The following is a 13,161-nucleotide window of genomic DNA, read 5'->3' as shown; positions in this document are numbered from 1 at the left end:
CCACTGTATGAGTTTAGCCTCTTTGTGGGTTGTGCTCTTCGGGTACATTATGGCAACTATAAAATCTTAATCTTCAGCTTGTAGGTGAAAAAAATTGTTTGCTACTCCTTCCCCAAAAAAGTGAGAAATTTAATTTAAAAAATGGAGCAAAATAGAAAAACAGTAGCTTAAGCTGTCCTCTGTATATCAACAGTCCTGTTGCCATGCCGTGATTAATCCGTAATCGGTCCTTGAAGCAGGCTTGCTGCTGCTCCAGATATATAGAGCCTCTCTCTATGGGAATGATTTCTGCTCCAAAATACAGCCCAGAAAATTCAGCCCTGTTCCACTTAAAGATTGTTACAGCTTTTTCAGAAAAATGAGTGTTGGCCACTACTGTCAGCTTGGAATTTAGGGTCCTTGGAGGGGAAAGTGCCAGAGAATTATCTATCTTAACCCTCCACTTGATTCAGTTTCAAGGTCTAATCATTTATGAGCTCTTTGTCCAGTAAGTGAAAATATAACCAAAAGAAAAGTGAGCCTGACCGTCCCAAAGTGGGTCAAGACTTTTCTTCTAAAATATTTCCTAATCCACTACATTAATGCTTGGATTTTGTGGCAGTCGGCAGGAATCCTAGGCAATTTTTTTATTTTTTCACACCATCTAGTGGTTGAAAATGAGAGATGCAGGTACTGACAGGGGGGCGATGTGTATGCATCCAAAATGGTGTCATAAATTCAGCTTCAGCTGAACCTAGCTGTGGCTTTATTGCCTTTCTATCATATGTCAGCCAGGAACATTACTCTTGAAAATCACATTTTGCTGATAAGGAAGTAAGTATGGGTATAGCCATGTTATAGTAGGAAGGGTGAAGCATTAACAAAATATCGAGAATATTTGTGCAACATGTAAGAGTTCTTTGTTTTACAGTGAAATATAAATGGTATGGCCTGCTCTGATGAACGTGATAAGATAGATATTCATCTCTCCCAGCATTAGTTATGCCAAAGCAATATATTTTTACCAGCTTTTCTCATACCTGTATAGAAATTAGGGGGAAAGCACTATTTGCTTCCATGAAATGAGATCATTAGTATAACAGAGTAATTATGAACCAGTTTAGCAAATTTGGGCATTTATACAATTTAAATAAAGAAGGAGGAGGAATATGTTACATGTAAGTTTCTAGGTAAATGTCTTTTAGAAAAATGAGCATAGTTTCACTTTGGCAGTGTTTACGTTCTAAAATAGCTAAGTATTATGCAAAGACAGGTCCCCAGAATTTGCTTTTAATGAGCATCAAAACTCAGTGTTATTGCAATGAGCATGAGCTCATACTCTGACAACAGAGATACCTATGCCCTAGTGCAGTTACTGTGGAAAAGCATGTTTTTCTTGTTTTAAAGGCGTATTCAAAAACTATTTAAGCTATTTTCTAAATATTTATGTCAGTTGTGGCTTTTGTATGGCAGCAGTCCTGTGGGCTTTTACAAAAAACCCCAAAAGCCTCACAACTTCTTTCTAGGTTTTTCTATCAAGTTTCCCTCAAAAGTTGAGTTTTTAATCTGAGCAGAATTAACAGACCTATAAAAATAGTACTTGTTTATTTTAAAATGTAGTTAACATTTCAGATTAATTGATTAATGTATCTGTACAGATATACTATTACTAGTATTTTATAATATTCTGGAATATTCAAGTGGCTTTTATCACTTATGCTATGAATGATGTGAACTTTCAGAAAGCTATATACCCTTATTCCATTTTGTAATGAAAAAATACAGCTGTACTGATAAAGAGACATGTTAATAACATTTCTTAGTTACTATTGACTGTTAGAAATGCAATACTTTGTAGACCTGTTTTCTAAAAGGGTGATTGCTCTTAACTCCTGCTCATATATGGGCTTGCCTTTGCTTTCAAACTCATGTGATAAATGGGAAAACAGACCATAGTATAGCAATCATTTTTATAAATCTTCCATAGCTCTACTCAAGAAATCAATTTCCAGAAACAATGATAACTACGGATAGAGGTAGTTCAATTTTTTCCCCTAAGTTTTGTATGCACAATTTATGCAAATGCAACACTTGCATTACTTGTTCATTTGCTTTAGGTGTATGTTTTGTGTTATGAAGTTCCAGTTTCATCAGCCAAATGCCAGTAATAGTGAAAATTTACTTCAATCTGTTAGTGGGAAGCTGCTTAGTAGAATTACTGACATTTCTTAACATGAAACTAATTTAATATATTTCTTATTTATATTTGTATTAAAATAGCAAATACTTCAAAATCACAAATTATATCTAAAACTGGAATTCTCCTTCTTATTATTTCATTGCACACCAATGCTGCTCTAGTATTTATGGTTCATGGAAACCTCATCTATGGCAACCTTTTGCTCCAAATTTTTTCAGAAAGTAGAGTGTTAACTTGGTGCTTAGATAACCCTACATTCAGTGGTTGTAGGTTTCATGTGTGGCAAATTTTTGTTCTTTCAATACAACAAATGTTAAAATGCTCACATCTCAACCTGTATTTTTTGCCTAGTAAAAGGACAAAGAAAGTCCACAGCTCAGGTTACTGCTTATGAAATAAAGGTGCAACTTAACCATGCACCTGTTTCAGAATCACTGTGAACATTTTGTTCACTATCTGTATAATCTTAATAAAATGTATTTATTCAGTATTTTTTCTAAAATATATGCCAGACATCCTGAAGTCCTGAGTGTTTTATTTTTTAGGTTGCTTTCTGGCTGATCATATTGAGACCCATAATTTCTGTTCCATGACCATACTGCCTATGTCTCCTCTAGCAAATAGGGAGTACCACTAGGAGCAGATTTGCAGGATGAAACACTCAGTGTTTGAGCCCTGCTGTCCACACCACGCTTTTCCAAAGCTGTTGGATGTCCAAAGTGGTCTAGCCTGGTTTTGTGGAATGAAATAATGTAGTGTCTTTAAATAAATGTAGTGTGTGTGCTCTGAGGCTGTGCAAAGGGAGCCAAGTGGGGGGAAGGTGGGAGCTTTGGGAGATTCACTTCAGTGGGATGCTTCTGATCAAAACTAAAATGCAATACTCAGTTGTACATTACCTGTTTCCTGGCTTGTTTAGTTTTGATCTTTCCGGGTGGGGTAGGAGAACAATAAGTATATGTCTAAAAACAATAGTGAAAGGCTTTAAACAGAAGTTTGGTTGGAACTAATGCCAAGTGACTCCAGCTCTGTTGCTTTGCATACTGATAATATGTAAGCCTTTACCTATCAGATTAGAAGAAAAGTTGGCAACGTGTCATCTAAGAGAAAATAAAATGGCCTTCCTATTGTTCCAGGGTGTTTTCTGGGGGCAGTTTTGGTTCAGAACTCAGTCTGCTTACTGTGATTTATATTGGAAATCTTTAATTGCTGTATATTTTTTCTCATGTCATTGTGGGAAATAAAACCTAATAATGCAACCATACAATAAATTTAGTGCTTATATTTTTAAAGATGACCATTTTATTGCTGTCTTAAAACAACTCTACTACCTGTGAAGAAGTCTCATTCAGTTATTTAAGACATTTGTCATTCTCTGCTTTTAGAGAAAATGCTGTTCTGTGCCAAAACTGCTCCCTGGTTGATAGTGTATCATTCAACAATTACACCTAAGGAAGTTCTAAAACTTTTTAGCTAGATGAATCTACTGGATGAATTGGAGATGTTTTAAAATATTATCTTGCTAAAATTACACCCTAGAATGTTCTTTGCAAAAAATTTATCCCTGCTTCTGACACATATTTAGCTTGATAGTAGATGCTACTTACTTTAACCCCAAACAAGACTATAGATACGTTTTGCTTTTCAGTTTTAAAATTTGCAGGTATTCAGCCCATGATTTAGTATTATTCACACTGCCACTAGAAGAAGGAAGGAGAAAAATCTTGAATTCATATACTTTGGTTGTGTTTTTTTTTAAAACACAACTCCATTTTTTTCTTCAAGGCATTGAAACGCAATGATAATTTTTCAGCAACTCTTTTCTAAAACCAAACAAATAAAAAACCCACCCCACAAACATGAAAAAACATACCATATGTATTCAACAATGGAGACTAATTGCACAAGAACTAGACGTTCTCAACTTTTGCTGAAGTCAGTAGAAGTTTATATGGTGCAAAGCATCTGGAGAATCTCATAAAGGCAGAAGAACTGTTCTAAAGGCAGCAACTGCTTTGGAAATCCTCAAGTATAAAAATTTTCTCTTTTTATATGTCAAAATATCAAAATTCTCTTCTGCAGAGGACTAAAATCTTGGATTTAAATGATATCTGTAGAAAATAGGGAGTGTATTGCTAACTATTGCTTTTCCCCAAGTACAAAAGGTTTTATGATCAGTGTCTCGTGAAGTCTTGGGTACCTAGACATCAGTGCAGTGAAATGGGTGGGATGGGGACAGGGAGAAGCATTTGCTCACAGTGTGTTCAGCTGAGAGCATTTAAGGAGCCTGTAAACCCTGATGGGACTTTCACCCCCTGCTATCTAACATGCTGTACAGAGTGTTTTGCCAGCATGTTAAATGTTAAATCATAACCTGTTCCTTCCTGCACTGTGAAATTACTTCACTTTGGTTAATAAATTTCTGCTGGGGAAAAAAACAATCCATTCTATGACAGTGGAAATGCAGAAGTAGCTTAGAAAGCATTTGATCATTTGTTAAGGTTGTTGTTTCATATTATTTGCCATAATATATTCCAGTGCCCTGGTGCTTGTCTTCCAGGGAGGGTGGGGGTTGTGGTGGCCCCCTCCTCCCCCTGGCTCTGCTAACATTGCCTGGTATGGCAAATGTGCTCCCTGTCACATGGCAGAGCGTGGCCGCACACTTGTGCATTCTCCTCATTGCAGGGCAGCTGGATCTGGCCCTGCCCCCCTCTCCCTATCCCTCTATTTGCCTTGGAGCAATTCATTTTGCAGTTATTGAATTTCTTTGGAGAGTTATTTTCATACAGCGAGCATCACAGCACCTCTGGATCTTGATAGCGTTTCTACATAAGGAGAAAGAAGCTTTGTGTTAGTAATTACCTAACATTGTCAGGAGCTGACTGCAGGCCTCTTTCTAGTGATAACAGAATAACCACATAATGTAGCTTTATAGCACATGATTAATAGAAAATAATTACACATCCTACAAAGGGATGCAATATTTCTTATAAATTGACTACAATGGTTTCCTGTAGATTAAAGGACTCTTCATTATTTTATCAGTCCTTCTGAAGTATAGTTGCTTGCCTATGTTAGCAGTGATATTAAGAGCTGAATGCAGTGAGGGATACCAGATGGTAAACCCAGTGGTACCTGAGATCTGAAACTGATGCTTGCAAAAGCACAGTGTTTCCCAACTTTTTTATTCATATAAAACCCCTAACTGTATTCATATCCTTCTGTATATTAATCCTTATTTTCCACAAATGTGGGTTTCAGAGTTTTATTCTACACATCTTAAGCAGCAGTGATAGACATATGGACCTCACAAAAGCAGTGTATTAATGAAATTATATTGCTGCAAAGGAGTTTATAATTTGTAACATTGATAGAAACAATACATCAATTTGGATTTTATGTGTGACTTCAAGAAAGGACTAGGGGGGCTGTTTATCTGCCTCACTAGTTGATCACTTTTTCATATTATTGAGGATAGGAAGGAGAGGTTAAGAGTTTTAAAGAGAAATGTCTATTCTTCAATCAGTTTAAAAGGGAATGCTATCTAATTATTCTAAAACCAGATATTAAGGTTTTATGTTCTTGATAGCCAGGTATTTGCATTGTATTTTTGTTCAGACTCCTATAGACTGCAGATAGTTTAATTGGGCTTCATGTTGCTCTCGAGACCCATGCAAAGAATAGTAATGTAAAGTAAAGGCTTCTGTGTTGCAATATTGTCTGTATGGTATAATGGTTGCAGTGAATCCTTAAATTAGTTTACTAGTCTGTTACATCAACATTCATTTCATCTTCTCACTTAGCTTCATGCCAGAGCAGTAAGTGGTGTATTAGTAAGTAGCAAAACCCAGAAAGTTTTCAAAAGAGCAGCATGCTTTTAATTTTAATTTGAGCTATCTGAATTGTTTCTTTAAAAACAATTGTTTCTAAGTCCATGTAGTGTTGCTAAGTGGAACATTTTCAATGGATAATGTAATCCACAAGCTTTTTCTGTGCCATTTGTCATATGCAGTTTAATGACTGCTTAACTGAGCCACTTCCCTCATTTCATGTATTGTTTGTTTTTTTGGCTGATGTCTAGCAAAACTTGCTTAATCACTCTTGTCAGTCACTGTGCGAATTCCGTGTAGCAGCTTAAAATCTTTTGTTGCTTTCTCTTGGAGAGATTTATTGCTGAGATTCCAGTAGTATATGTGAGTCCTGCTCCTTTCAGCAATTTCCCACTTCAGTCTTGAAATCTAGTTTGTATATTTAAACAGTGTATTGTGAGATAAAGTATAGATTTTTAAACAGGCTGATATGGAAGATTATAAACCTCAGTGTCAGGGTATTGTTTCGCCTTTAAGGATTTGGGGTGTAATGTGAAGCCTCATGGGAAAGGTTATTAACTTCTGTGGAGAGCAGTGTGTACTGAAGATCAGGTTCAGATACCTCTGGACTTTCAAGACCAAACCCATCCCCAGCAGTCTGCTTTGCAGTGGAAGGGGGAAGAAGGTGGAATTATTTTTGCAGCTTTTTTGTTTGCATGTTCACATAATAAATGAAGGTTTTCCTGCTGTTTTTTAAGTGGATTTCCTTTAAATCACACTTGCTGCAGTATTTCATGCATAGTAGGATAGAATCTTTTACATTACCAATTCATTGTTAAGTGAAGGGAGAAAATGTTTAATTGAAGACTAATGTTCACCTTTCCACAATTAGAAAATACGAAACTGTGTGTGCTTGCATGCAAGCATTAAAAAAAAAGGCAAAGAAAAAACAAAAAAGCCCACATGAAAGCAGGCCATCATAGTTAAGCACAGAGAGAGCTGAGTACACTAAGCACCTCATAGGACCCCAGAGAACTCTTGACCAGGCTAAATATGCCAGCAGAAAATCATTATAGCTCGGGCTAATGAAACACCATTAACCCTTAAGCTCCACTTGGCTATTTATAACCAAAAAACTTTACCTACAGTTCAAAATAGTAGCTTCATCTCAGTAGGACCAGTAGTTCAAAATTCTTCAAAGAGCCTTTTCCTCTTCTCATCAAAAGAGCAGTGTAGCAGGAAGCAGATGCTGCTTATCAGAGATATCTGTGTATTTTGTATTTTGCATATTTGTTCCAAAGTAATTTCTATCTTGCTAATCATTCAGTTTTGAGTATGGTCTCTGTTTTAATAATGCTTCATTTGTAATTCAACATATGTGTATGTGCAATTCCAGCTGTTACAATTTATTGAACCATTGTTAGGATTGATCTTAAAATATCTCATATCTCTTATATGACACAATATACAATAATTACATATCAGTATTACATTATTTTATTTTTACGATAATTATATACCACAATACCGCAATACTCTTACTTAGTACTGCTTTTGGAAGATATTATTTCTTTAAATGATTATAATTCATTTTGTTTCGTATTTATCTCACTAAGCCTAAGCATATTTGAAACAGAAGTACATTAGTCATCTGTCAGGAATATGAGATCTGCTGTAGAATTTCCTGCAAGCCTAAAGCAATAGTAGACTTTGTCCATAGAAAGATATTATGTATTAGATATATAGTGTTCCCTTCACATTTGAGTGAAGTAGTTTTTAAAATAAGTTGATGGTTTCTTAGAGTTTAGCTTGTGATACTAAAATAATCCCTGTTGATTGTTATATGTCAATGTTGTGCTATTAGATTTTAGTTACAAAGACAAGGTTTTTGTATTTTTGATGAACAGAGGATAAGGAGGTCAGCTATTTTTAGTAGGTGTTAGAGAAGCATGGCCATAATTAAGAAATTTTCTTGAGTATGCCTGGTCTTTTTAAAATTTATCTTCTGCCTTTGCCTAACTGCATGTGAATGCCTATAACAAAAAGATAAAATGTTTTAATTTTCAGTTGAAATGATTATAACTGTATATAAGGGAAAGCATCCATAAGGAGTTGCATACAAAACTCTATTGCATTTATATCAGACTAAAGGTTAATACTGCGTATTGTTTTCAATTAGGAGTACAATAGATTTGGCTGGTGGGTAGGAGAAATGAAGGGAACCATTGGCTTGGTGCCTAAAGCCTACATAATGGAGATGTATGATATTTGAGAGGCCTGGGTAAGTACATTTTAATCCAATCTTCTGTAATGGCTTATATGTTCCCTTGTTCTCTGTTTCATAAGTATGTCTTTCCTGGAACCTTTGTAGGAGTCCTGTTAACATAAAGATTATAGCAAAATATATTGAAGGTTCAATTAAAGTACTTTTTTTTTTCCCCTGGGGTTCTACATGAAATATTAAACCACAGGGTACAAAAGATTATATATTTAATAACTGTGTTCCCTTTTCCAAATTTTTTAAAAAATAAAATTGATGTTGTTTATATTTAGTTTTGTTACTTTAGTAATACGTATATATCTGTCTGTGCAGAAAACTGTGGAAGGGGATGGATATTTGGACAGGGCTTGACATGCATGTTTGAGGTTTTTTGGCTAATGATGAACTTTCAACTTCCCTCTCCCTAATCAGGAGAAATCTGCACTTGAAATGAAGAGTGGTGTGCAGCTGCAGTTTACAGAGCCAGCCTCTGGAAGACAATTCTGCTGTACATGTTTTGCGGTTTCAGCGAATGTAGTCAGATCATTGCCTCGTGTACATTAAACATTATAAACTGTAATTGATCATAACTTTATGGAAATGGTCTGCTTAGGCACTTTTTATAGAATTTTAATGCTAGGAAATTAATAGATGGTAATTAACATATGGGGCACAAGCAGCCATATAGTTCCTGTTGCTCTTTTTTGAACATGTCAGCAGCACTCTGTATAGCTGTAGGTTGGTGTTCTCTCAGGGAATTTTGCTATCTTTTCCTGTTCTGCAGATTCACAAAAATTATGCAGAACTTTGAGGGTAAACTCTTACTCAATTCATGCATTCATTAATCTTTTAATACTCACTGTTCATTGTGTGCAGTTCTATCAGAAAGTTGAGGGAAATTTATGTATATTTCAAGTCTTCAGGGTAGTCTGTCTCCAGATGTTTTTAAGTTATGCTTTTAGCCAATGATTAATTTTTCTATATTTAGTATTGTATTGTTAATTACTATTTTGTTGACACACAATGAAGATTTGATTATTTTGCTGATATAATAAATGGGCTTGTATGGTAGTACTGCTGTGGTACCATTCTGACTTGTCATGGTAATTCTGTTGAAATTTGTGAAAATATATTAAACCCTAAAATTTTTGCTAAGTCAATGCAAGATAAATTGCAGGTAAAAATATTTTTGTCCGTGGTAGTGTGAAATATTTTACCTGTACCTTACAGATAATTTTGCAGAGTCAAATCTGGATACCTTGCTGCTATGTGGAATTCTGATACAGGTTGTGCGACAGAGATCTTCATCTTCACCCTGTGTGGATTAGTAACAGTTACCTGCATTCTTGTGTCAAAGCCAGAACTTTGTGGCTAATCAAAAACATTGATTAAAACATAAAAAGGTACACTAAAATACTACTACTTGTGGACAAGTGGTTGGGCAAGTCAGAGTTAATCTTCTTTGGGAGATGTACTTTACCATTAGCATGGAAGATCAACTTTTTTGGGTCCTCCCAGACAGTTGATTTGTGAGACCCTTAATCTGCCAGCGAGGCAGGTCAGGCCAGCCTGTGAGCTGCTGAGCCTGTGCAGGTCCCCGTGTAGTTGCTTGTGCTGTTTATGCTTCAGGCAGACCCCGCGGACTCTGGGGGTTAAAAGGAAACGTCAGCCTGAACTCGGAATTTGGATCCTTTCAGTAAACTAAGATGTTGTGCTCTCTGTCAGCTAATGTATGGTACTTGCTGGTACACTGAATTCTAATAGGCGTCAAACGGGACCGAGTTTTGTTGTAATTTTTTAAAGAGATAGTCATTGGAATTGATTCTGTGTGTTATCAGCGAAGCATTAAAATGATAGATTATAGTCTTCAGATCTTTTACTACTTTAATTTGTCAAGCGTACTGGTGGATTGTGTACAGAATGTGAAGCGTTAATAGCGGGGCTGGAAACGCTCCTTCTCCCTTGTTAACATGGCAGCGCCATAAATCTGCCCACCGAAATGGCTTTTTATTAATTACAGAATTCCGAATCCCACCGCCACCACCACCACCATGTACTTTTTAGGGAATGAGCCCTCCCCCTGCTCCCGAGACGCGGTGCGTTCGCTCGGTGCGGGGCGCGGGGCGCGGCGCGGGGGCGGCCCCGGCGCGGTCCCTGCGCTGCGCGGCCGCGGCGCTGGGTGGCAGCAGATTTTCGTGGGACGGGCGGAGGCGGGTCCCGGTGCCGGTGCCGTCCCTGTCCCCTTCCCCCTTCCCCCTCCGCACTGTCCCGCGCCGCTTCTGCCGTTTTTCCAGGAGAGGGAGTCCTTACCCAAGCGATGAGGGGCAGAGGTGCCCGGCGCGGCTTCTCCTGGGTGGTGACAACCAGAGACATCAAGTGGCTTTTGTCTGTAATTCTCTTTTAGGGCTTCCCCCTTCTTCGTGCTTATTGCTAGGGGGGAGTAAATAAATTGCCTTAAATTCAAAACGTGAAAGGTGTCCCGAAACTCAGTGGTAATGTCTCAGAATAAACCAGCGATGCACCGCGGATGAAAGGTTTACTTTAAATCCGTGCGAATTCCATAACCTTTTTTGGATAAGAAAATCTCAGTTAATACAACTCAAACAAAACTCAGGTAGAAGATGCTAATTGCTTAATTTTCTTTGTTCACTTAGCTTGTGCTTGCTTTTCTGTAAATGGTGAGAGAGCAGATTTTTAAAAAGTGATTGTAACTCTCACATTGTACAGCGTTTTACTTGATTATTTGCTGTGTTCTGGATTTGTATGGTACTGCCATTAGATCTTATAATAATGTTCTACTCTGCAAATTTTTAAGGTTCAAATAAAGTTTAATTGTTTGCAAACTGTTATGATGCTAATAATTCAACAGCCTGCTGTGTTACTAATGAAATTACTTTGTTATGATTAATTTGGAAAATAGTGTGTTGATTGTAGTAATTAAGCACAACAAGGTGAAGTAAATGATTCTAATGCCATCTGGCCTCCAGACTGAATGAAGAAATGAAATGGGGCTGTCATTTGAATTTATTCAGAGAAGTAAGGGTAATACAAATGCTTTTTATAGCAGAGGCACCCGGATATAATCATGCCACTCTCTAGTATCTTTTCATGTGCTTCTGTGTATGGATAACTGGTTCACATATTTTTGCAGCATCTCGTTAGGATCTACCTCTTTGTGCATACTGCCACTAATTACATGTTCTGATGGAGGTGCATGCACTGGTTCTTCTATCAGAAAGATGTATGGATAAGATTTAGAGAAGTGATATGGCTCAGCTTACCTTTTGCTCCCCTATTAAGGATAAAAACTTTCTGTGACTGGAATTAAGCTGAAAGTGAATGCTAATTAAGATCCCATTCTAAATTCAAAGCTAAATGCATAAACTTATTTCCTTTTTTTGGCTCTGCAGTCTGAGTATGACACAGTATTAGAAGGAACGTAAAGAATAACCCTTTAGAACCTGATCCAAAGACTGTTGAAACTGAGAAGCTATTGAATTCACTTGCTTTTGCATCAGGATCTCGAACAATAACTCAAAAACAGGCAATACAGTTTCAAAGTGCTTTTTTTTGCTGAATGTTCTTTGTCCTCTTTCTGAAGGAGATGCAATTATTTCCATAAGCTGAACCAAACAAAAGAACAGCTCTTATTTCTCTAAGCCAAATGATAGAAATCCATTTTTCTATCTCAGATAAAGCAAAATGAGGTTGTGGGTGTAAATTTGAATCCTGGCTTGATAAAGTTCAGTGGGATCTATAGGGAAGCTGTAAAATATTAATATGTGGTGAAAGTACCCAGGTAGATGACAGTTGGTTGCATGAGCCATTTGAAGCTTCTCTCATCTCTCATGCAAGTTGATGAAAAACTTGTTAGTACGTAACTGTGGGAATAAGCATATGCATGGAAACCTCATACACAACTTTACAGAGCATGAAGTACTGATAAACTCTATAAGACCTTCACCTACCAGGGTTTCTCTGAAGCTGATATTTCTCAGACAGAAGTCTGCTTAATTCTGTCTTTATTTAGGAAATCTGACACTAAGCTCAGCAAGGAGTGCTCTGCCAAATCTGCATCTCTGTCTTAGAGTTAATTTCCTTCCCAACATCCATTGTCTTACTGTGAGGGACCAGCACCAATCAGCTTCACATTATGAACTTAAAATTGTGGATTCAAGCTGAGTGTAAGCATAGGATTTGGTACTTCTGGGATGCAATTGTGACTTGACTCATCTTTCCATCCTACAGGAAGAAGTAAAGGGGGCTTAGATGGTGGCAGGATGTGCAAGTGAAAGGAATTCAGCTTTTCTTATCCAACAGTGTTGTGCTAAGGAATATATATGTTTATTTTCTCTTTAATTGTAAAGCAGATCAGGCAGTGATAACCCATGAATTGTTATATCATAGCCTTTTACAGATTTGTTTAGGAGTAATTTTGTAATGGGATCTAGACAATTCTCTTTGTGCTCTCTGGAATTGTCATTAGTCCAAACTATCATACAGAGAAATTAATAGAAATGCAGTTGCTGGGTTCAAAGCAAAGTAGAGGAAAAACCTCTGCACCTGAAAGCTATGTCAACATAAGTCAAATTTAAAACTGAAACTGTCAGCTTCTACCCAGCTTTTTGGGAGGACAAGTCTTTTAATTAACAGGAAAAGCTTAAAAATCCAAGGTGTCATCTTGTAGCAATGTGTCAGAGAATAAAGTACAATAGTGCAGGCAGTCTGAGAAGAAGAGCTGCTGGTAGATGAAGAGGCAGATAGTTTCAAATGCCACTAAAAACCAATCTATCTCTATTAATTTTCTGCTCTAGCAAACTGATATGTTGGAGCTTTTATCCTAAAGTATCCTCACTGTCTCACAACCCATAGAGCAAACTTCCTTTCACCCTTTATTGTAAAGCAAGTGCTACTCC

General features: G+C 37.0%; 1 protein-coding gene across 1 annotated transcript in view; it reads left to right on the top strand.

Annotated features, from left to right (window-relative positions):
• SKAP2 (src kinase associated phosphoprotein 2) overlaps positions 1 to 11,088 on the top strand; it is a 120,627-nt gene extending 109,539 nt beyond the window's left edge. Inside the window, exons 12-13 of the mRNA XM_066554858.1 lie at positions 8,165 to 8,266; positions 8,678 to 11,088. Coding sequence (XP_066410955.1) covers positions 8,165 to 8,257 — 93 coding nt within the window. The 3' untranslated portion in view covers positions 8,258 to 8,266; positions 8,678 to 11,088. The remainder of the gene's footprint in view (positions 1 to 8,164; positions 8,267 to 8,677) is intronic.
• The last annotated feature ends 2,073 nt before the right edge of the window (positions 11,089 to 13,161 follow it).

Source organism: Molothrus aeneus, chromosome 1, assembly GCF_037042795.1.
Source record: "Molothrus aeneus isolate 106 chromosome 1, BPBGC_Maene_1.0, whole genome shotgun sequence".
Lineage (NCBI taxonomy): Eukaryota > Metazoa > Chordata > Aves > Passeriformes > Icteridae > Molothrus > Molothrus aeneus.
The sequence above is the reverse complement of the archived record's forward strand: the minus strand, read 5'-3'. Positions and strand labels throughout refer to the sequence as shown.